Source organism: Pseudophryne corroboree, chromosome 3, assembly GCF_028390025.1.
Source record: "Pseudophryne corroboree isolate aPseCor3 chromosome 3, aPseCor3.hap2, whole genome shotgun sequence".
NCBI lineage: Eukaryota > Metazoa > Chordata > Amphibia > Anura > Myobatrachidae > Pseudophryne > Pseudophryne corroboree.
In genome coordinates, this window is record NC_086446.1 from 45,313,821 (window position 1) to 45,337,288 (window position 23,468).

At 46.4% G+C, this 23,468-nt stretch overlaps 1 protein-coding gene across 2 annotated transcripts in view; it reads right to left on the reverse strand.

Moving 5' to 3' along the window:
• Positions 1-5,236: 5,236 nt before the first annotated feature.
• LOC135054672 (oocyte zinc finger protein XlCOF22-like) overlaps positions 5,237-23,468 on the reverse strand; it is a 61,706-nt gene continuing 43,474 nt past the window's right edge. The window contains exons 4-7 of one of the 2 annotated variants that reach the window (XM_063957920.1): positions 19,059-19,137; positions 16,722-16,819; positions 10,240-10,444; positions 5,237-9,654 (exon numbers count right to left, since the gene is read on the reverse strand). In XM_063957920.1, the coding sequence (XP_063813990.1) occupies positions 8,513-9,654; positions 10,240-10,444; positions 16,722-16,819; positions 19,059-19,137 (1,524 nt within the window). In that variant the 3' untranslated portion in view covers positions 5,237-8,512. Of the gene's footprint in view, positions 9,658-10,239; positions 10,445-16,721; positions 16,820-19,058; positions 19,138-23,468 lie in introns of both variants that reach the window. The other variant, XM_063957919.1, reaches the window with a different exon arrangement.

The following is a 23,468-nucleotide window of genomic DNA, read 5'->3' on the forward strand; positions in this document are numbered from 1 at the left end:
CATGCTATACAATGCTTGTCATATATTGTCACAGCTTCTCGATATATTAAAGAGGCGGCTTCTGATGCCGGTATCCTAGCAGCCAAGGCCTCTACTACGTCAGTCCTGGCTCGCCGAATATTGTGGCTGAGATCCTGGTCTGTGGATCTGGACTCTAGAAAAACCCTGGAGGTACTCCCTTTCAAGGGAGATATTCTGTTTGGGGAGGACTTAAACAAGATTGTGGCTGACTTGGCTACTGCCAAAACTGCCTGTCTGCCTAATACCGCTCCTTCTGTGTCGAAGGCTAAAGGTACGTCCTTTCGCCCCTTTCGTCCTTCAGGTAAAGCAAATGGTCAGGCGTACCATAAGCAGGCCCGCACTTCCAAGCCTGGTAAGCTGAAGCCCAAAAGAGCCTGGGCTGCCCGTCAGCCAGTTGCCAAGACTGATAAGCCTGCCGCATGACGGGGCGGGCCTCCCCCTGGGGGATCCCAGGGTGGGGGGCCGGCTTCTAGGGTATACCCAGGAATGGTTGAAGACCACTTCAGATGCCTGGGTACGGGAAGTCGTCACTCGAGGTTACGCCATAGCCTTCAAAAACCGACCCCCTCATCGATTTTGCCAGACAGGCGTCCCTTTGGACCAGACCAAGGCAAAAACTCTACACTCGGTGGTACAGACCCTCCTGGATACAGGAGTCGTCGTACAGGTGCCTCTTGCTCAGAGGGGTCGGGGGTACTATTCTCTGCTGTTTCTAGTCCCGAAACCGAATGGGTCCTCCCGGCCCATTCTCAACCTCAAGGCATTGAACAGGTTTGTGAAGGTCTCAAAGTTCCGTATGGAAACCTTTCGCTCTATAGTTCTGGCCTTTGGAACCTGGGGACTACATGGTCTCCCTGGACATACAGGATGCTTACCTGCATATTCCTATAGCGGTGTCACATCAACAATACCTGAGGTTTGCTATTGGCAACCTACATTACCAGTTTCGGGCGTTACCTTTTGGTTTAACAACGGCTCCGCGAGTCTTCACCAAAGTTATGGCGGTGATGACGGTGGTACTCCGCCGTCAAGGGGTCAGGATACTGCCGTATCTGGACGACTTGTTAATCCTGGCAAATTCCCTAGATCTTCTCCTGCGTCATCTGGATATGACGGTCTGGTTTCTACAAGCCCACGGGTGGCTCATCAACTGGAAGAAATCCTCCCTGGTCCCTGCTCAGTGCATGGTGCACCTGGGAGCGTTGTTGGGACACTCACAACCAGAGGTTGACTTGTCTCAGGAGAAAAACCTGAAGATTCAGGACAAGATTCGTTGCTTCCTTTCTCGTCCGCAAGTGTCGATACATTCGGCAATGCAGGTGCTGGGCCTAATGGTATCAGCATTCGACATGGTGGAGTATACTCAATTCCATTCTCGCCCCCTCCAGAGGCTGATTCTAGCCAAGTGGGACAGCCTGCCTCACCGGATCAGATCTCAAATGATCTTTTTGACTCCGGAGGTCCGTCTGTCGCTACACTGGTGGCTCCGGGACCAACAATTATGCAGGGGTCGTCCCTTCTGGATATCCAACTGGGTCCTGTTGACGACAGATGCCAGTCTAAGAGGTTGGGGTGCGGTGCTGGAGCAACACTCCCTTCAGGGTCGGTGGACCAAGGAGGAATCTCTCCTCTCGATCAACATTCTGGAATTGCGGGCGGTCTTCAATGCGTTGAACCTGGCCCAGCATATAATTCAGAACCGTCCTGTTCAAGTACAGTCGGACAACGCCACCACAGTGGCTTACATAAATCATCAAGGCGGCACTCGAAGCCGTTTGGCAATGAAGGAAGCCTCACGGATTCTTCGTTGGGTGGAACCCCATCTACCGGCTATATCGGCAATATTCATTCCGGGAGTCCTGAATTGGGAAGCGGACTTTCTCAGTCATCAGGACGTGCATGCCGGCGAGTGGGGCCTCAATCCAGAAGCGTTTCAACTCCTCGTGGAAAAGTGGGGTCTTCCAGATGTGGATCTGATGGCGTCTCGACACAATCACAAGGTTCCGGTCTTCGGAGCAAGGACAAGGGATCCTCAAGCAGCATTCGTGGATGCGCTGGCGTCACCGTGGAGGTTTCGGCTGCCGTATGTGTTCCCTCCGGTGTCACTCCTGCCCAGGATAATTTGGAAGTTCAAGCATGAAAAAGGAAATCTGCTTCTCATAGCTCCAGCGTGGCCCAGACAGCACTGGTTCTCAGACCTGCAGGGCCTATCGTCAGAGCGTCCAATTCTACTTCCACAACGCCCAGATCTCCTCGTTCAGGGCCCCTGTGTCTACCAGGACCTAGCCCGGCTGTCTTTGACGGCGTGGCTCTTGAAGCTTCCGTCTTAAGGGCTAAGGGTTTTTCTGAAGAGGTCATTAAAACTATGTTACGGGCCCGGAAACCGGCTTCTGCTCGGATTTACCATAGGGTCTGGCATTCCTACTTTGCTTGGTGCGCATCTAACAATGATGCTTCCAAGTTTAGTACAGCCAAGCATTTGGCTTTTCTGCAGCAAGGTCTAGAGTTGGGCCTGCGTCTGGCCTCCCTAAAGGTTCATATTTCTACCTTGTCGGTGTGGTTTCATAGAAAAATTGTGACTTTGCCTGATGTTCATACTTTCACTCAGGGTGTGTTGCGTATCCAACCTCCCTATGTCCCGCCTGTGGCTCCTTGGGACTTGTCGGTGGTTTTGGAGGCGTTGCAGGAGCCTCCGTTTGAACCCCTTGGTTCAGCTGACCTTAAGTGGCTTTCCCTTAAGGTGGTGTTCTTGCTGGCTATTGCCTCTGCTAGAAGAGTGTCGGATCTTGGTGTCTTGTCTTGTAGTTCCCCATATCTGATTTTTCACCGTGATCGGGCGGTTCTTAGGACTCGTCCCGGATATTTACCTAAGGTGGTTTCTTCGTTTCACCTTAATCAGGGAATTGTGGTTCCGGCCTTTGTCTCTCCTGATTTGTCTCCCAAAGAGCGGTCTTTGGATGTGGTACAGGCTCTCCGTATCTATGTGAAGAGAACTGCTTCTATCTGAAAATCTGATTCTCTCTTTGTTTTGTTTGGATTTCACAAACGTGACTAGCCTGCTCACAAGCAGACCCTGGCCAGATGGATTAGAATGGTGATTGCACATGCTTATGTGAAGGCTGGTCTCTCTGCTCCTGATCAGATTAAGGCCCATTCTACTCGGTCTGTTGGACCTTCTTGGGCGGCCCAACGTGGTGCGACCCTTGAACAATTGTGCAAGGCGGCTACGTGGTCTTCCGGGAACACGTTCATAAGGTTCTATGCCTTCGATACTGCCGCTTCCCAGGATGCTTCCTTTGGACGCCGGGTTCTTGTGACCACAAGGTCGCGATATTTTTCTGAAACCAAACCGACAAGGCCGAAATATGAACCTTGATGGAGGCCAGATGAAGGCCTAAGTCCAGGCCCTGTTGTAGGAAGGCCAAAAAGTTTGGCCATACTAAACTTGTAAACGTCATGATCGTTAGATGCGCACCAAGTAAAGTAAACATTCCAGACCCTATGGTAAATCCGAGCAGAAGCATGGTTTGAATGATCGCCTCAGAAAATCCTTTGGCCCTCAAGAGGAAAGCTTCAAGAGCCACGCCGTCAAAGCCAACCGGGCTAAATCCTGATATACACAAGGGCCCTGAACGAGGAAATCTGTGGAAGTAGAAGTAAGATATATCTATTGTATTCTATCGAGAGACCCTGAAGGTCTGAGAACCAATGCCGTCTGGGCCACGCGGGAGTGATCAGAATTTGGATTCCTCCTTCTTGCTTGAACTTCCTTACTACTCTGGGCAGGAGTGACAGCGGAGGGAACACGTACGGCAGCCAAAAGTTCCACGGAATTACCAGAGCATCCACGAACGCTGCTTGAGGATCCCTTTTCAGGAATTGGTACTACTGTATTTTGTGATTACGCACCTTTCCCATGAAGCCATGCTCCTATATTGTTGGTGCACGCCTTAGGTGTACATTGTCCCTATTTTAAATATATGGGGATAGGGGCACCAATTCTGGCTCTATTTAGTTAATCTAGTCATGTGGTATATTCCCCACTCACACATATGTTTTTAATAAATCCTTTCTAATATTAGGTTATATGGTATATTTTACTTTACACCCTCTACTTATTTATGATATGACTGCCTTCTGCATAATTAAATTAGCAACTGTTTTAGACTGCGGTTGGATTAACACACATTTGCTCACCCGTGCTGCCTAACATAATCAAGGAGGTATAAATAGGACAGCCTGGAGCGACACCTCCTGACATAGGTGTAGGTTATTCTACATGGAAACGCGTTGAGCCTATATTGGACACTATGCAATACTGGACTTGATACCACTGACCACCTTAAATCCGGACCAACTTATACCTGAGAGGAGACAATAATTGGAGTCCTAGGAGATTACAATTCCACCTGCATTAAGAATATATGGACGTATAGTTCAATATACCGGAGATTTTTTTATCCATATGTGGAATTATATTGGCATCACCTTTATAGAGGGACAAAATTTATCTAATCCTCCCACACATTATGAGGAATTTTTATTGCTTGGTACACAATATACCGGACAATAAGACATCAGAGTTTAGTGTTACTCTCCAGTAGTGTCCCTATATCAGTAGATATTTATATATGTTTTTATATATTTAATGTATTAACACTTAGTTATATTCCAACCGTTGTCCATTCTTTTGTAAATTCATCCAGAAACTCCAAACGCCGTTTTCTCCCCAATACCAAATATATTCTGATAGGAGCCTCACACACTCCCAAAACAGCTGCTAATAGCTGCACCAAATTCAGTCTATTCTTTCGATTGGTACGGCTCTGATTATCATGCGTGTACTGGCAGTATTCACATATTTATCAAGGGGCACAGATCATACATTCTTTAATGGGTAGCCAAGCCTCTGTGTTGGCTAGCCTCACCCCCTCTGGAGACATGGTCACACCCTTAAGCATGTGTCCCTACCACTACATTCCCCCCGTGCCCCACTCCAGCACTGCTTAAACGCATTGGTACTCTACTGATTTTCTCTCTCATTTTCATGCACAGCGATCAGTGAGTAAGATATATCTATTGTATTTCGTTTCTTTGGTACCATGAATCAGAAATCATATTAAAAATTCTCAAGTTGAAGGTTTAAATATATCATATTCTGAGCCATACTAATTTTTGTGTGTGAATATTACAGTAAAGTTGACACCTTGAAAAATACGTTGTATAAATTATTTTATTCATAGTAAGCTGATCACATTAAAGGTCATTGTACGGCATAATAGAAAGGTTTCACCGAATAAAATACAAAAACATTTATGTTCGTGTCCCACATAACTAAAAAGTTCACAAGATCTGGCACCGTTGTAGTCGTAACATTATAGTATAATAGGTGGGGAAGCATCAACATAACAGGAGAAACCTAGTAGCACAACACAATGATAACATAATTCTGCACAAAACATCTTATTAACACTTTTTTAGATTTTTGCCGTTAACCCCACCAGCTTCACCTCACTCTATCACTTTCCTCTCTCTGCTGCTCCTTGGTAACACTATTGCACAGATCAACATCTTCACCTTCAGAGTTTTCCAAGGATGACCACGGGTAACGTACAACAAAAGGGAAAAGAAAGATGCACTTGGGAACGGACCAACAGCTAGAACTCACCGTTCTAAACCATAGGAGCTCTTATAATGTAAAAAGAAGAGGACGTGCTGACTACGGAGTCATTTGTTAGTGGAGTATTCTAAACTATGATTCCTAAACTACAGCAATGCGATGTGTATAAATGTCTCTAGTTTCACATTCACTTTACAAAAGCTACCATTACTTATCACATATATATACCCCACAACGGAAACTTTCTCATTGACTGAAAATCTAAATAGTTCTTATCATTTGTTTGAATTACACAAGTCCACCAGTGAAAAAAGCATGGTCTATAACAGGAGCATCCAAACTTTTTCCTTGGACGGCCATATTTAAAAAATGCCTTTGAACAGAGGTTGAGTACTGGCCTTGAAAATGGGGAAAGCTTTGCAAAAGTCTAGAACTCTGGAATTGTTACTAGTTTTTTACTGATTAAAAAAACAAAACACTGACATGACTGAACTTTCAGATAACCCCACCTTTACGCTGCATCAAGACCCTCCTGTAAAACATGAACAGTTGTGCCAACGTGAAGGTCAAAGTGGGGACCTTCATCCATTCACACCAGGCCACATAAGATTTCCACACTCTGTGATACCTTTTGGCTGATGCAGGCCACCTAACATTCATTGTGGTCTTTTTCAACTTATCTGAATACATTTTGGATCTGAATAACCAAGCTAGATGCGGTAATGCTGATTGTAGGAATCTCCCCTGGATTAAGGGACCAGGCAATGCAAGAGCCTGCCACCTGCACAGCAGATCCAAATTCCCAGACCCTTTATGGCCAGTCTAAAGCAACAAGAATGACGTACCCTTTACCTTTTCCATGACCTTCTGCAGCATGGTAAATGAGGGGATAATCCTAAAAGACCATCACTACCACAACTAATACCAACCCTGGATCTCTTATCCTGGTACAGTAATGTCTTACTTTGAAGTTCAATGTGGACACTATCATATTAATATCTGGTTGAACCCATTTGTCCACTATCTGTTGGAAAACATCTGGATGGAGTGATCATTCCCCCAAATGTTGGTTCTGTCTGCTGAGATAGTCCATTGCCCAATGCTCACCTCGGGAAAATACAAAGCGGCGAGAGACCGCACATTCCTCTCCACTCATAGGAAGATCCTTGATGTCTCTGTGGTCTGGGCAATCTTGGTATCCCCTGATGGTTCAAATATGCTATTATAATAGCAATGTCTAAATTAACTGAGACTGTCTGACCCTTTATGTAGACTTGAGGAACTGGTCTATGTAAAGGGAATTTCGGGCACTGAAGACCAGCCTAAAGTTTCAGAACATGGATATGGAGTAAGGACTCTTCGAGAAACCACCTGCCCTGAAACATGTAATGTCATTCTGACATTACAAAAGAATGACCTGTTAGGTTGCTACAACAGTGAACAGAATGAAATACATATTACAGATGAAGATGGGACCTGTATCATCTGCATCAAATCTTTATCTGTAACCTCTGAGAGTGAAATTGGGCAAAATGATTTGCCTGATAAGTGAAGACCATCTTGCCCAATGCCTTTATGCAATAAAGTACCAACACGTCTCTATTTCAGGAGCTATGTTACCATTTTTTGTAGGAAGGGAATCTTGCTTCCAGAAGGAAAAACCCTCATAAGTCTGATTTTGAACAGTTTGCCCAGGAAAATCCAGAACTAGACTTGATTATTTAATTTTAAACAATATATTACCCAACCATGGGAAACCAACTCTTCGTTCTGTTAATCTGACACGATCTAACAGAATCTCTGGAGTAACTACTTTTATTAAACCTTAGCAAGGCCTCCATCACCTTGGTAAAGACTCTGAATGCAGTGGCCCAAAAGACCCGTCTGGCTTCTGACCAAGGAAAAGGTTTCAATAAAATATCACATCTCTCTGCCGGCAGGTACTGGGACAATTCCTGCTGAAACTTCTAAATTGCCTCTTGTAAAGCCAGACACTTTCTTGGATCAAGTGAACTGGTAGAAGATCTATAATATAAACCTATGTAAATATCTCTTACCAAGTCTCTGAAGTGGATTCTAACCACTTGTCCATGAAACATAACAGATGAGCTTTTACCAAGGGCTTCTCCTGATGGGCTACCTTCTCACGATGTCTAATATCGGTGTGTTGGTCTGGGGCCTGTTTGGCTGTCTGACTAAACTGGCATGCCGCAACTACGGTATACTAAAGTTCTGGGCTTGAAAAGAACATAATTGATCAGCTAAAGGCTCCATAGAAAAATGGAGGGAAAGAACTCACCCACTCACCCCCTATTAGCCAAAGAGGAAAGAATAAAACGTAAAAATCTCCCAAATTCTTAACAAGCTGGAGTACAACTCAGAACACTAGCTTTACTTGTCACAAAAAAAAAACTTAGGCACCAAAAACTGGTGTCGGTAGGACAGGTTGCATATGAAGAGGAGGAGCTTGAGTCCCTCGATTGGAGCTGGTTGTACCCCTGTCCCAACTTATTAAATCTTCTTTACTTGCTGCAAATAAGACCACAGTCAAAACAAATTAATTCCTTGGCTTTGGCCAAAATGTTGTGAAGAGATATAACAGATACCGACATCTAACAGAATAAGTAGATTGCAATAACATCCATACATGTACATTCTGTTCCAGTCTTACGTCGATGGCGAAAATTTCACCTATGTCTGTGTATGGCAACGACTTGAATTTTTAATTGTCCTCTATAATGAATAGGTGAGGAAAATATACCTTTGAGAATACACTCCGTACTTGAATTGCAAATTTTAATATCAATGCTTTTCATAATATATAGATTGCTGCAATCCTCTTTCATATCGGTGAGCTCATTGATATTGTTTTCATTTTGTGTGAATTTTCTGATGTCTAACCAGATCAGATCTATGTGTAAAACATTTCCCACACTCAGAGCATGGAAATGGTCTCTCTCCTGAGTGATTTCTCTGATGTCTAACAAGAGCTGATTTACGTGTAAAACATTTCCCACACTCAGCACATGGAAATGGTCTCTCACCTGTGTGAGTTCTCCGATGATTAACAAGATATGATTTCTGTTTAAAACATCTCCCACACTCAGAGCATAAAAATGGCTTCTCACCTGTGTGCCTTCTCTGATGTATCACAAGATCGGATTTCTGTGTAAAACATTTCCCACACTCAGAGCATGGAAATGGCCTTTCACCTGTGTGACGTCTCTGATGTGCAGCAAGATCTGATTTCTGTGTAAAACATTTCCCACACTCAGAACATGGAAATGGCCTCTCACCTGTGTGAGTTATCTGATGTCTAACAAGACCTGATTTCTTTTTAAAACATTTCCTACACTCAGAACATGGAAATGGCTTCTCACCAGTGTGACTTCTTTCATGTATGACAAGAAATGATTTATATGTAAAACATTTTCCACACACAGAACATGAAAATGGCTTCTCACCTGTGTGACTTCTCTTATGTATGACAAGACGTGATTTATATGTAAAACATTTCCCACACGCAGAGCATGAAAATGGTCTCTTATCTCTGTGATTTTTTAGATGTGTAACAAGATTCGACTTCTGTGTAAAACATTTCCCACATTCAGAGCATGGAAATGGCTTCTCGCCTGTGTGACTTCTCTGATGTTCAATAAAATTTGCTTTATATTTAAAACATTTCCCACACTCAGAGCATGAAAATTGTGTCTTACTTGTGCGATTCTCCTGTGTAACAAAGACTGACTGATTATTACAGGATTTAACAAATTCAGAAGAGGGAAAGACTGTAGAATCTGTAGGAGCTGTACTATGTGTAGCAACATCTGAATTAATGTTACACTCCTCATGGTTAGCGGGAACAGATGATATATCGGCACTGTGAGGCACTGGATGTATAATTGGGGTAATGGAGTATTCTCCTCCAGAATACCATGAGATGCTCTCTTCTAATTTCAAATCTGGAAACATAGTTAGATGTCTCTCCGAGGTATTCCTGCCTCTCTGTCCATCTGCTGGAAGATAAATATATGGAAATAATTGTTTCTTTTTTATTATTATATATAATACAACTGCTGAACAGGTAAAACTTTAGCTTAATATGTAACACAACACATCACACAGCACAGTGCACAGACCTAAATACAGACACTGGCATGTAACACTCCTCTGGGCTGGTAACACACAGCGACATGTGAGGGGGAGAGCAGGAGTATAATAGGGGCTGAAGGCTCCTGATGTATGAGATACACCAGAGAGTGGTGGGAGGAGACTGGTCAGATCTCTGGGCTGGTAACACACAGTGACATGATGTGAGGAGGAGAGCAGGAATATAATAGGGGCTGATGGCTCCTGATGTATGAGATACACCAGAGAGTGGTGGGAGGAGACTGGTCAGATCTCTGGGCTGGTAACACACAGTGACATGATGTGAGGTGGGGAGCAGGAGTATAATAGGGGCTGACGTTCCCACACTGGGCAGATACATTTACCACATTAGTTTGATATGACAGTGGAGGGTGGAGGGGAAGAGACTTCTGTAGTGACTCAGCAAGGAGAATATGTGACTCTTTTCTGTAATATGGATTATTACTCACCTGTGCTGATATCTGTAGGAATTTCCTCCTCCTTACACAACTGATCACCTCTCACATACATCTCTTCTTCTCTCTCTACATCTTCTGCCTTTATATCAGTCACATACGTCTCTTCTTCCTCTGTATCTTCTGCAATATTAACTGTCACATACGTCTCTTCTTCTCTCTTTATATCTTCTGCCTTATTATCAGTCAGATCTTCACCCTAAGAAACCCACAAAAAGAGGATTTTGGTACTTACCGATAAATCCATTTCTCTAAATCCTCTAGGGGACACTGGAGTCCTATACAGTAGGGGTGTGAAGCCTTGAACCAGAGGTGTGGCACAATCTAAAATTAGCATTGTCTGCACAGCCCGCATCCCTCCTCCCTCAGTTTGAAAAATTTGACTGAGAGAATAGGACATGACACTATAGCACATGGCGAGGAACCGAACCGTATAACATATCAAACAGCGCCCAAGAACTCTTGACCGAATAAGGAACACCATTTATACGAACTGTTTAAAACAAGAACTTAGAACACAGCAGGTTGACAGCACCGAGGCGGGCGTCCAGTGTCCCCTAGAGGATTGAGAGATGGATTTATCGGTAAGTACCAAAATCCTCTTTTCTCTTTCATCCACTAGGGGACACTGGAGTCTTATACAGTAGGGGACGTCCCAAAGTTATCCCACAGGGAGGGAGTGCTGTCGGTGGCCTGCAAAACTAAACGTCCAAACTTAGAGTCTCCGGACGCAAAGGTATCAAACTTGTAAAATTTCGCAAACGTGTGGGCTGAGGACCACGTCGCCGCTCTGCAAAGTTGAATAGTGGGAGCACCTCTGGCAGCCGCCCATGAGGCACCCACGGATCGGGTGGTTTGAGCACCCGTCTGTACCGGAACCTGTTTACCACAGGAAATATAAGCTTGCCGAATGGCAAGTCTAATCCATCTAGACAAAGACTGCTTAGATGCTGGCCAACCCTTCTTTGGCCCATCATAAAGAACAAACAAATGGTCCGACTTTCTGAAGGACGACGTAACTTGTACGTATACCCGTAAAGCTCGGACAACATCCAAGGACACGTCCCCATCTGGGAGACCCTGGAAAGAGGAGATCACAATTGGCTGGTTTACGTGAAACCCCGAAACAACCTTAGGAAGGAAATCAGCTCTTGTATGGTGTTCTGCCCTATCCTCATGAAAAATGTAAAAAGGACTCTTACAGGATAAGGCTCCCAACTCAGAAATCCTCCTGGCCGAAGCCAAGGCAAGCAATAACGTGACTTTCCAAGAGAGATATGTCAGGTCTGTTCTTGCTAACGGTTCAAAAGTTGGTGATCTCAAAAATTCCAACACCAAATGTTAGTCCCATGGCGCAGTTGGAGGACGAAAAGGGGGTTGCATCCTTAGGACCCCCTGTAAAAAGGTTTGAATCTCTTGTAAGGATGCTAACCGCTGTTGAAACAGGATGGAGAGAGATGAAATTTGAAGCTTCAGAGAGCCCAGCCTCAGTCCTTCATCTAGACCGGCCTGAAGGAAAAGTAGAAGTCTGGATAAGTGGAAGTTCGTCGGATTCCACCCACGTTCCTGACAAAACCCTGTAGTAGCAAATGGCTGTGACCGGCTTCCTAGTGGCAATCATCGTAGGAATGGCCGTTCTTGGTATCCCTCTGTTTCTTAAGATCCAATAGCCACGCCGTTAAAAGCAGCCTGTTCAGGTCTGGGTGTAGGAACGGTCCCTGAGAAAGCAGGTCCTCTCTCTGAGGTAACCGCCAAGGATCTTCTGCTAGTAACCCCCGCAGGTCGGAGTACCAACTCCTGCGGGGCCAATCTGGTGCGATTAGAATTGCCCACACTCGTTCTCGTTTCAACCTTTTCAGAACCCTGGGTATGAGTGGGAAAGGTGGAAAAATGTAAACCCTCCTATAAAACCAAGGAAGTGTTAATGCGTCCCATCCTTCTGCTGCTGGATCTCTTGTCCTGGATACATATCTGGGCAGCTGATGGTTTTGCCGAGACGCCATTAGGTCCACTTGAGGTAGACCCCATCTCCTCACCACCATGTTGAAAATCCATGGATGTAGGCACCACTCTCCCGGATGCATGTCCTGGCGACTGAGATAATCTGCTTCCCAGTTCTCCACACCTGGAATGAACACTGCCGAGAGGATGATGTTTCGCCTTTCTGCCCACAACAAGATCTTTGTGGCTTCCTTCAACGCCATCCTGCTCTTTGTTCCTCCTTGATAGTTTATGTAAGCCGTTGTCGTGACATTGTCCGACTGTATCCTTACGTGTTGACCCATGACTAGGTCTTCGGCTAAGAGAAGCGCATTGTAAACTGCTCTTAGTTCGAGAATGTTTATGGGTAGTCTGCACTCCAGGAACGTCCATCTGCCCTGAAACTGATGTTCCTCTAAGACGGCACCCCAACCTCTGAGACTGGCGTCCATTGTCAGGATCCTCCAATCCCAAATGCCGAATCTCTTGCCTGCTACAAGATTCCTGTGCAACGACCACCAAATTAAGGAGGTTCGTATGCGCGGTGGAAGTCGGATTCTTCTATGTAAAAGCCAGTGCGAACCTGCTCCCTCAGCAATGATGTTCATCTTGAATGGTCGGGAATGAAGTCTGCCATTTTGGAGAGTCTCGAACGACGCCACCATCTTCCTGAGAAGCTGCACACAGAGGTGTAGAGAGACCATTTGTGTCTTCAGAACCTGACCCACTAATCTCTGTAGGTCTTGGACCTTGTTCTCTGGTAGGAAAACTCTCAATTGTACCGTGTCCAAGATGAGACCGAGGAACTGAATCCGTTGAGTTGGCATGAGGTTGGATTTCTGGAAATTCACAATCCACCCATGTTGAATAAGAAATTGATGAGATGTCTGAACATCCTTGATCAGCTGTTCCTGAGATGATGCCTTGATCAGTAGATCATCTAGATAAGGTATTATTGTGACCCCCAACAGTCTCAATCCTGCAACCATTATTGCCATGATCTTCATAAAGATTCTTGGGGCTGATGATAGACCGAACGGCAAGGCCCTGAGTTGTTATTGATCCGTCACCAGTGTGAACCTTAAGTAAGCCTGGTGAGGAGTCCAGATTGGGATATGCATCTTGTATGTCCATGGATACCATGAACTTGCCCTGTTCTAAGCCTGCAATGACCGACTGGATTGATTCCATCTTGAATTTGTAGACCCTTAGAAACTGGTTTAAAACTTTTAAATTGAGTATTGGTCTGACCGTTCTCTCTGAGAGGCGGGAACCGGAATAATGACCTCTGACTGTAGCAATTTTTGAATTGCTGTCAGTAGTGCTTTTGCTTTCTGAGGGCACTGAGGCAATCCTATTGTAAAAAACTGTGAGGCCTCTGTTGAAAATCCAGTTTGTATCCCTGAGAGATTATGTTTATCCAAAATTCTGGTGAGGTTCTGGCCCAGACGTCCTGAAAACCCTCCAGATGTGCGCCCACCAAGGGAGACCCCAGGTGAGCTGGGAGGCCGTCATGCCACGGCCTTGTCAGCAGGTTTACCTGCTTCTGATTGCTGCCTGTGAGCGGCCTCTACCTTTGCCCCCACGTACTTGTGTACCGAAACCTGTTGTGATCTAAATGAAGTAAACACTGGTCCCGAATAACGTCTCCTAACCTGTGGAATGGTTCTCGTATAAGAAGTAGGTAGGAAGCTGGACTTCCCAGCTGTAGCCTGCGAGATCCACTTGTCCAACTCTGGACCGAAAAGCATCTCGCCCCCAAAGGGAATGGATTCTACCGCCTTCTTGGTGTCAGAGTCTCCTTGCCATTCTCTGAGCCATAAAATCCGTCTAGCCGATATGGGCAATGCCGAGATGCGTGATGCAATACTGCTAATATCCTTTGAGGCTTGACATAAGTATGAAGCTGATTCTCAAATGTGTTTCGCCAGTTGGGTAATCTCTTCTAAACTATTTTCCTCCTCAATAGCCTGTACAATATGGCCCTCATTCTGAGTTGATCGCAGCAGCAAGAAAGTTAGCAATTGGGCAAAACCATGTGCACTGCAGGAGGGGTAGATATAACATGTGTAGAGAGAGTTAGATTTGGGTGGGGTGTGTTCAATCTGCAATCTAATTTGCAGTGTAAAAATAAAGCAGCCAGTATTTACCCTGCACAGAAACAAAATAACCCACCCAAATCTAACTCTCTCTGCACATGATATATCTGCTTCCCCTGCAGTGCACATGGTTTTGCCCAATTGCTAACTTTCTTGCTGCTGCGATTAACTCAGAATGAGGGCCTATGTCCAGACCATGCTCCTATGGCCTTGTTGACCCAAGCACAGATGATCGTAGGTTTCTGTGCTGCACCTGCTGCTACAAAAATTTACTTTAAAGTTGTGTCAACCTTTCAGTCTGAAGCATCCTTTAAAGTCGTTACATTAGGTATTGGTAAGATTGTCTTCTTTGACAACCTTCCTAGGGAAGCATCCACTACTGGTGGGGTCTCCCACTTATCCATTACACCCTTGGTTAGGGGATAAGTTACTTGAAACCTATTTGGAAACTGAAAGCGCTTGTCAGGTTGTTTCCAAGCCTTCTCCATTTGAGATTGGAGGGATTTAGGAATGTGAAACACTGCTGAAGGCGGATTTTGGGATTCGAACAATTAGAAATCTTCCGGCTCCTTTGTTTCTTCTACCTTAAAGTTTAGGATCTCCTTTACTGCGTCAATTAAAGAATCAAGACCCGAGATTGCCGTGTCGTCTTCTGGAAAATCGGCGTCTAGGTTAGATTCAATTAACTCACCTTCCTATGTATCAAGGAGAAAACCTTCTTCCTCCTCTGATTCCGTATAATAGGAAGAGGTCTTAACAGCCTTGCGCACATTCGTTTCTGCTTGTGCGGGCGGTGTTAACTTGATGAGAAATTCCTCCATTGTCTTTGAGAATCCCGCAGCCCATTCCGAGTGCTGCTTGCGCGATTCTGCCATCTCCTTGGAGATTCTATTTGCAAGGTTGTCTTCCCATGACCAAGACGGAGCACTGCTCCCAGGTGGAGCGTCCTTGTCTTAGCAGGAGTCGCACACACCGGAGCTGCCAACCCGCATGCTTTTCTTGTTACATTTCTAACAAACATAACAGGTCTTGGAGGTCCTAGTTGGTGCTTTAGACATGTTGTTAAAACCTTCTACCAGGGTATTATGCAGCGCTTCCACCCTTTAAACTAGGAAGAGAAAGACTGAGAGATGATGGAAGCAAAGGTATCGGATCCGGCAGAAATTACCCTTCCTTTCAGTATATAGAAAAGGAGCAGGACAAAATAAATTTTAAAAAAAAATTATTACACCAGCCGACTCGCATCCCTCACAACCCAACTGTAAATCAGCTACGATGGTAGAGTTGGTATCCGCTTGCTTCCATGTATTTTCTTCAGGATCTTTGTAATAGAAGTCCTTTGAAAATATAAATAGTAAAGTAGATTATTCTGTTCAGGAGATCCTCTTATCTAAATATATAAATTTACCAGCAGACGGAGCTGTTGTTACAAAAAACCATCCCTCTTGTATCTATACGAGGGGGAGAGCTTATCCCTGCCCCTTGGAATGTCTCATAGCGGCGCCCATCAGCGAGGCTAAAGGGACTGTCTGCCCCCTGGTGTGCGCGCTCCGGGACTCTGTCACTAAGTCTCGTAGCGGCGCCCATCAGCGCGGCTAAAGGGACTGTCTGCCCCCTGGTGTGCGCGTTCCGGGACCCTGTCACTAAGTCCCGTAGCGCTAGTCAGCGGCTGTACAGTGTGGGCGGCTTACTCACATCCACCCGGCGCACTCCTCCAGCCCTGCGCTACTCACTGCGATCGCTGGTGACCTCATGTTATACGAGAGTAACCTCTCGGGCTTTGCTGACAAGGGGATTAAATAATAAAAATAAAAAAGCTAACTGGGTCCTTATTTAAATTTTTTTATAGTACTCACTCTGAGTTTCTCTGAGGATCTCCTTGTCGAGAGATACAGGTCCCTTCAAAATGGATCTTTGTCTCTCCAATATAAAGATGCCTTGTCTCTCTTTTATTAGGTGGATGCCGCACACTGTTTTAGAAATGTTAGTCAGGAGCTCAGTGCTTCCACGTGCTGTACCTCTAGCACAATTTTTCAAACTGGGGGAGGAGGGATGTGAAGGGGGAGGAGCCGGCTGTGCAGACAATGCTAATTTTTAGATTGTGCCACACCTCCGGTTGCAAGCTTCACACTCCTACTGTATAGGGCTCCAGTGTCCCCTAGTGGATGAAAGAGAAATAAAGTTTTCCAGCATTTGTGGGCTACATGCAAAAGTAGCCAGTAATAACCCTGCATGCAAACACAATGTATTTGCCTATCCCTTGCATTATAAAATGGTTTTCCAGGTAGCCACTTACTCTTACTGTATTCCTAAATAAGAATCAGGCCCACAGTTTCACTAGATATCATATAGTGACAGTCACTTTGGAATATTATGGAGACTCTAATTCCCACCTACCTGATCCTCCTGTGGGATCCTGTGATTCTCCTCTGTACAATCCTGGGAATACAGAGGACGGGGACATCTCTCTGGGGTATCTCTGTTACTGGGTCCATCTGTAGGAGACACACAGTGACTGAGTACAGTGTATATATGTGATTATCAGATGGTGTGTGTGTGGCCGGAGCCCCCCTGGCCAATAGCAGCAGCGGCACTAAAAGGGTTAACCCTCCATGCCTGGCACCATTTAAATGGACAATGGGCGCTTGGCGACATTTTTAAAAGGAGCACTTGGCTCTAGGCACCATGCACTGTACATGACTAAATGTATGTTCAATAATGTGTCTTAATATGTTATATTGCTGCGCTGTGCGCAGTTGGAGAATTATGGACGGCACGGTTATAGAACTGCAGGGACATTACACTTATGAGAAAAGTATGAGGTATTTGGTTTCTAAAAGGCCTTGAGAATTGTTTTTAGACATTTTAGCACAGAAAGTCATATGTTGTCAAGTGGCAGGCTTTTGGTGGGCAAACATTGTCTTTGAGATACAAACTAAGGTTCGGAAAGAAGACTGTTTGTGCTTTCAGCATCTCCTGTTGGGTGATAAGCCAAAAACTGGTTCTGCATGGAGATGTGAAAGACAGGAGTGGATGCTAAATCAGATTTTGGGGGTAATTCCAAGTTGATCGCAGCAGGAAATTTTTTAGCAGTTGGGCAAAACCATGGTGGTCATTCTGAGTTGTTCGCTCGCAAGCTGCTTTTAGCAGCATTGCACACACTAAGCCGCCGCCTACTGGGGGTGAATCTTAGCTTATCAGTAGCTCGAGACTTACTCTTCCAGTGCGATCAGTTCAGTGCTTGTCGTTCCGGGTTTGACGTCACAAACACACCCAGCGTTCACCCAGACACTCCTCCGTTTCTCCAGCCACTCTCGCGTTTTTCCCAGAAATGGTAGCGTTTTCTCACACACTCCCATACAACGTCCAGTTTCCGGCCAGAAACACCCACTTCCTGTCAATCACACTCCGCTCTCCAGAACGAAGAAAAAACCTCGTAATGCTGTGAGTAAAATACCAATCTTCATAGCAAATTTACTTGGCGCAGTCGCACTGCGGACATTGCGCATGCGCATTAGCGACTAATCGATCCGTTGCGGAAAAAAAATAACGAGCGTTCAACTCGGAATGACCACCCATGTGCACTGCAGGGGGGGCAGATATAACATTTGCAAAGAGAGTTAGATTTGGGTGGGTTATTTTGTTTCTGTGCAGGGTAAATACGGGCCGATTTATTTTTACACTGCAATTTAGATTGCAGATTGAACACACCCCACTCATATCTATCTCTCTCTGCACATGTTATATCTGCCCCCCCTGCAGTGCACATGGTTTTGCCCAACTGCTAAAAAATTTCCTGCTGCGATCAACTACCCCCTGTGTTTTACGAATGCAATGTAGGGCATCTTTCCAGTAGGTTTTCGTGTAATAACAATTTGGTTTAATATTTCCTAGGCTGCATTATCTAGGATGCAGAGTTATGTTTAAACGACAAGAACGTTGTCTATGGGTGAGAGGGTGAGTGCAATTTAAATTCTAATTATATTCACATTTGAGAAAGAGACAGGGATATGATAATCAGATTGTGTTTGGTTAAGCACACTGGTTTGGATTATGTATGAAAAGGAGCAGAAATTTGCTTTATCCAATTGTTAAACTCTTTTGAAATGTAACATGTTTTTATTTATATTTTTTGTGAGATAGAATGAAGGTGGGACCACCCCTTATAGTACTGTATGTTGGTTTTAGATAAAAAGGAGGCCTGATGCCTCAGAGTGTATTATACCATCTTATTTCTGCTGTGAACATCTTGCTGTATTGCTGTTCCACTGGAAACAGGGAGGGTCCTTTTAAGGACTTTATTTGAGCGAATAAACATATTTTGACTCAAGACGACCGCTTCATCTTGTGACCAGCAGGGATACATGAAATGTAGCCCCGTTCTCTGGCTGTCCAGGGTAACCCTAGTGTCTTCAAGCTCCGCTTTCCGCCAGCTACCATGCAGAGGCCTGGTCAAGCGACCAGTGGGAATCAATCAACGCCACACAGCTGTGGTAAGATGCCACGGGAGCAAGGAGTCTGGTGGTGGCAGCATTGTACCTGCCGACTGCGCAGTGGGTGGAGTCAGTAACAGTAAGCATGAATCTTAATTGGCCAGGTCCCGTGTGACCTAAAGCCGTTCCGTGACCGTGGGACACAAGTCAGTGAGGGCTTGGGAAGCATCTGGTCACAGTGTGTATATAGGTAGCCCCCATACCTGCTCCCCTTATACAATAAATGACAGTCTCCTCTTACCCAGTGATGTGAGGGGCCGGTGATTCTTCATCATCACATCCTTGTACAGACCCCTGTGTTCCTCTATATACTCCCCCTCCTGCATGGAGACATAGACAGTGACATCCTGACACCTTATAGGAACCTGACAATGATACAGTCATCACCCAGACACGTCCCCTGGTGTTACTGTATAATGTCCCATTCCCAGCAGTCACCTCTCCAGTCATCACCCAGACACGTCCCCTGGTGTTACGGTATAATGTCCCATTTCCAGCAGTCACCTCTCCAGTCATCACCCAGACACATCCCCTGATGTTACTGTATAATGTCCCATTCCCAGCAGTCACCTCTCCAGTCATCACCCAGACACATCCCCTGGTGTTACTGTATAATGCCCCATTCCCAGCAGTCACCTCTCCAGTCACCACCCGGATACGTCCCCTGGTGTTACTGTATAATGCCCCATTCCCAGCAGTCACCTCTCCAGTCATCACCCAGACACATCCTCCGGTGTTACTGTATAATGTCCCATCCTCAGCAGTCACCTCTCCAATTATCACCCAGACACATCCCCTTTTTGATACTGTATAATGTTCCATTCCCAGCAGTCACCTCTCCAGTCATCACCCAGACACGTCCCCTGGTGTTACTGTATAATGTCCCATTCCCAGCAGTCACCTCTCCAGTTATCACCCAGACACATCCCCTTGTGATACTGTATAATGTCCCATTCCCAGCAGTCACCTCTCCAGTCATCACCCAGACACATCCCCTGATGTTACTGTATAATGTCCCATTCCCAGCAGTCACCTCTCCAGTCATCACCCAGACACATCCCCTGGTGTTACTGTATAATGCCCCATTCCCAGCAGTCACCTCTCCAGTCACCGACCGGATACGTCCCCTGGTGTTACTGTATAATGCCCCATTCCCAGCAGTCACCTCTTCAGTCATCACCCAGACACATCCCCTGGTGTTACTGTATAATGCCCCATTCCCAGCAGTCACCTCTCCAGTCATCACCCAGACACGTCCCCTGGTGTTACTGTATAATGTCCCATTCCCAGCAGTCACCTCTCCAGTTATCACCCAGACACATCCCCTTGTGATACTGTATAATGTCCCATTCCCAGCAGTCACCTCTCCAGTCATCACCCAGACACATCCCCTGATGTTACTGTATAATGTCCCATTCCCAGCAGTCACCTCTCCAGTCATCACCCAGACACATCCCCTGGTGTTACTGTATAATGCCCCATTCCCAGCAGTCACCTCTCCAGTCACCGACCGGATACGTCCCCTGGTGTTACTGTATAATGCCCCATTCCCAGCAGTCACCTCTTCAGTCATCACCCAGACACATCCCCTGGTGTTACTGTATAATGCCCCATTCCCAGCAGTCACCTCTCCAGTCATCACCCAGACACGTCCCCTGGTGTTACTGTATAATGCCCCATTCCCAGCAGTCACCTCTCTAGTCATCACCCAGACACATCCCCTGGTGTTACTGTATAATGTCCCATTCCCAGCAGTAACCTCTCCAGTCATCACCCAGACACGTGCCCTGGTGTTACTGTATAATGTCCCATTCCCAGCAGTCACCTCTCCAGTCATCACCCAGACACGTCCCCTGGTGTTACTGTATAATGTCCGCTTCCCAGCAGTCTCCTCTCCAGTCATCACCCAGACACGTCCCCTGGTGTTACTGTATAATGTCCCATTCCCAGCAGTCACCTCTCCAGTCATCACCCGGACACGTCCCCTGGTGTTACTGTATAATGTCCCATTCCCAGCAGTCACCTCTCCAGTCATCACCCGGACACGTCCCCTGGTGTTACTGTATAATGTCCCATTCCCAGCAGTCACCTCCCCAGTCATCACCCAGACATGTCCCCTGGTGTTACTGTATAATGCCCCATTCCCAGCAGTCACCTCTCCAGTCATCACCCAGGCACGTCCCCTGGTGTTACTGTATAATGCCCCATTCCCAGCAGTCACCTCTCCAGTCATCACCCAGACACATCCCCTGGTGTTACTGTATAATGTCCCATTCCCAGCAGTCACCTCTCCAGTCCTTACCCAGACACGTCCCCTGGTGTTACTGTATAATGTCCCATTCCCAGCAGTCTCCTCTCCAGTCATCACCCAGACACGTCCCATGGTGTTACTGTATAATGTCCCATTCCCAGCAGTCACCTCTCCAGTCATCACCCGGACACGTCCCCTGGTGTTACTGTATAATGTCCCATTCCCAGCAGTCACCTCTCCAGTCATCACCCGGACACGTCCCCTGGTGTTACTGTATAATGTCCCATTCCCAGCAGTCTCCTCTCCAGTCATCACCCAGACACGTCCCATGGTGTTACTGTATAATGTCCCATTCCCAGCAGTCACCTCTCCAGTCATCACCCGGACACGTCCCCTGGTGTTACTGTATAATGTCCCATTCCCAGCAGTCACCTCTCCAGTCATCACCCGGACACGTCCCCTGGTGTTACTGTATAATGTCCCATTCCCAGCAGTCACCTCTCCAGTCATCACCCAGACACCCCCCCGGTGTTACTGTATAATGCCCCATTCCCAGCAGTCACCTCTCCAGTCATCACCCAGACACATCCCCTGGTGTTACTGTATAATGCCCCATTCCCAGCAGTCACCTCTCCAGTCATCACCCAGACACATCCTCCGGTGTTACTGTATAATGTCCCATCCTCAGCAGTCACCTCTCCAATTATCACCCAGACACATCCCCTTTTTGATACTGTATAATGTCCCATTCCCAGCAGTCACCTCTCCAGTCATCACCCAGACACGTCCCCTGGTGTTACTGTATAATGTCCCATTCCCAGCAGTCACCTCTCCAGTTATCACCCAGACACATCCCCTTGTGATACTGTATAATGTCCCATTCCCAGCAGTCACCTCTCCAGTCATCACCCAGACACATCCCCTGGTGTTACTGTATAATGCCCCATTCCCAGCAGTCACCTCTCTAGTCATCACCCAGACACATCCCCTGGTGTTACTGTATAATGTCCCATTCCCAACAGTCACCTCTCCAGTCCTTACCCAGACACGTCCCCTGGTGTTACTGTATAATGTCCCATTCCCAGCAGTCACCTCTCCAGTCATCACCCAGACACGTCCCCTGGTGTTACTGTATAATGTCCGCTTCCCAGCAGTCTCCTCTCCAGTCATCACCCAGACACGTCCCATGGTGTTATTGTATAATGTCCCATTCCCAGCAGTCACCTCTCCAGTCATCACCCGGACACGTCCCCTGGTGTTACTGTATAATGTCCCATTCCCAGCAGTCACCTCTCCAGTCATCACCCGGACACGTCCCCTGGTGTTACTGTATAATGTCCCATTCCCAGCAGTCACCTCTCCAGTCATCACCCAGACACCCCCCCCCGGTGTTACTGTATAATGCCCCATTCCCAGCAGTCACCTCTCCAGTCATCACCCAGACACATCCTCCGGTGTTACTGTATAACGTCCCATCCTCAGCAGTCACCTCTCCAATTATCACCCAGACACATCCCCTTTTTGATACTGTATAATGTCCCATTCCCAGCAGTCACCTCTCCAGTCATCACCCAGACACGTCCCCTGGTGTTACTGTATAATGTCCCATTCCCAGCAGTCACCTCTCCAGTTATCACCCAGACACATCCCCTTGTGATACTGTATAATGTCCCATTCCCAGCAGTCACCTCTCCAGTCATCCCCCAGACACATCCCCTGGTGTTACTGTATGATGTCCCATTCCCAGCAGTCACCTCTCCAGTCATCACCCAGACACATCCCCTGGTGTTACTGTATAATGCCCCATTCCCAGCAGTCACCTCTCCAGTCATCACCCAGACACGTCCCCTGGTGTTACTGTATAATGCCCCATTCCCAGCAGTCACCTCTCCAGTCATCACCCAGACACATCCCCTGGTGTTACTGTATAATGACCCATTCCCAGCAGTCACCTCTCCAGTCATCACCCAGACACGTCCCCTGGTGTTACTGTATGATGTCCCATTCCCAGCAGTCACCTCTCCAGTCATCACCCAGACACATCCCCTGGTGTTACTGTATAATGCCCCATTCCCAGCAGTCACCTCTCCAGTGATCACCCAGACACGTCCCCTGGTGTTACTGTATAATGTCCCATTCCCAGCAGTCACCTCTCCAGTCATCACCCAGACACGTCCCCTGGTGTTTGTGTATTGTCGAAGTCGAAAATATTACAGCCATACACATCACGAACTAACTCCACACAGATGGCCTCTGAGCGCGTACTTGTTCTGCCGTGCGTGCACATATTCACGCGGTCCTGCGTATTAGTGCGTTGTATGAATAATTACGGTAGCATTTGTATTCGCACGGAAAAGCCACAAAGACATCTCATATTTAATCCACATAGTGCAAAATGTA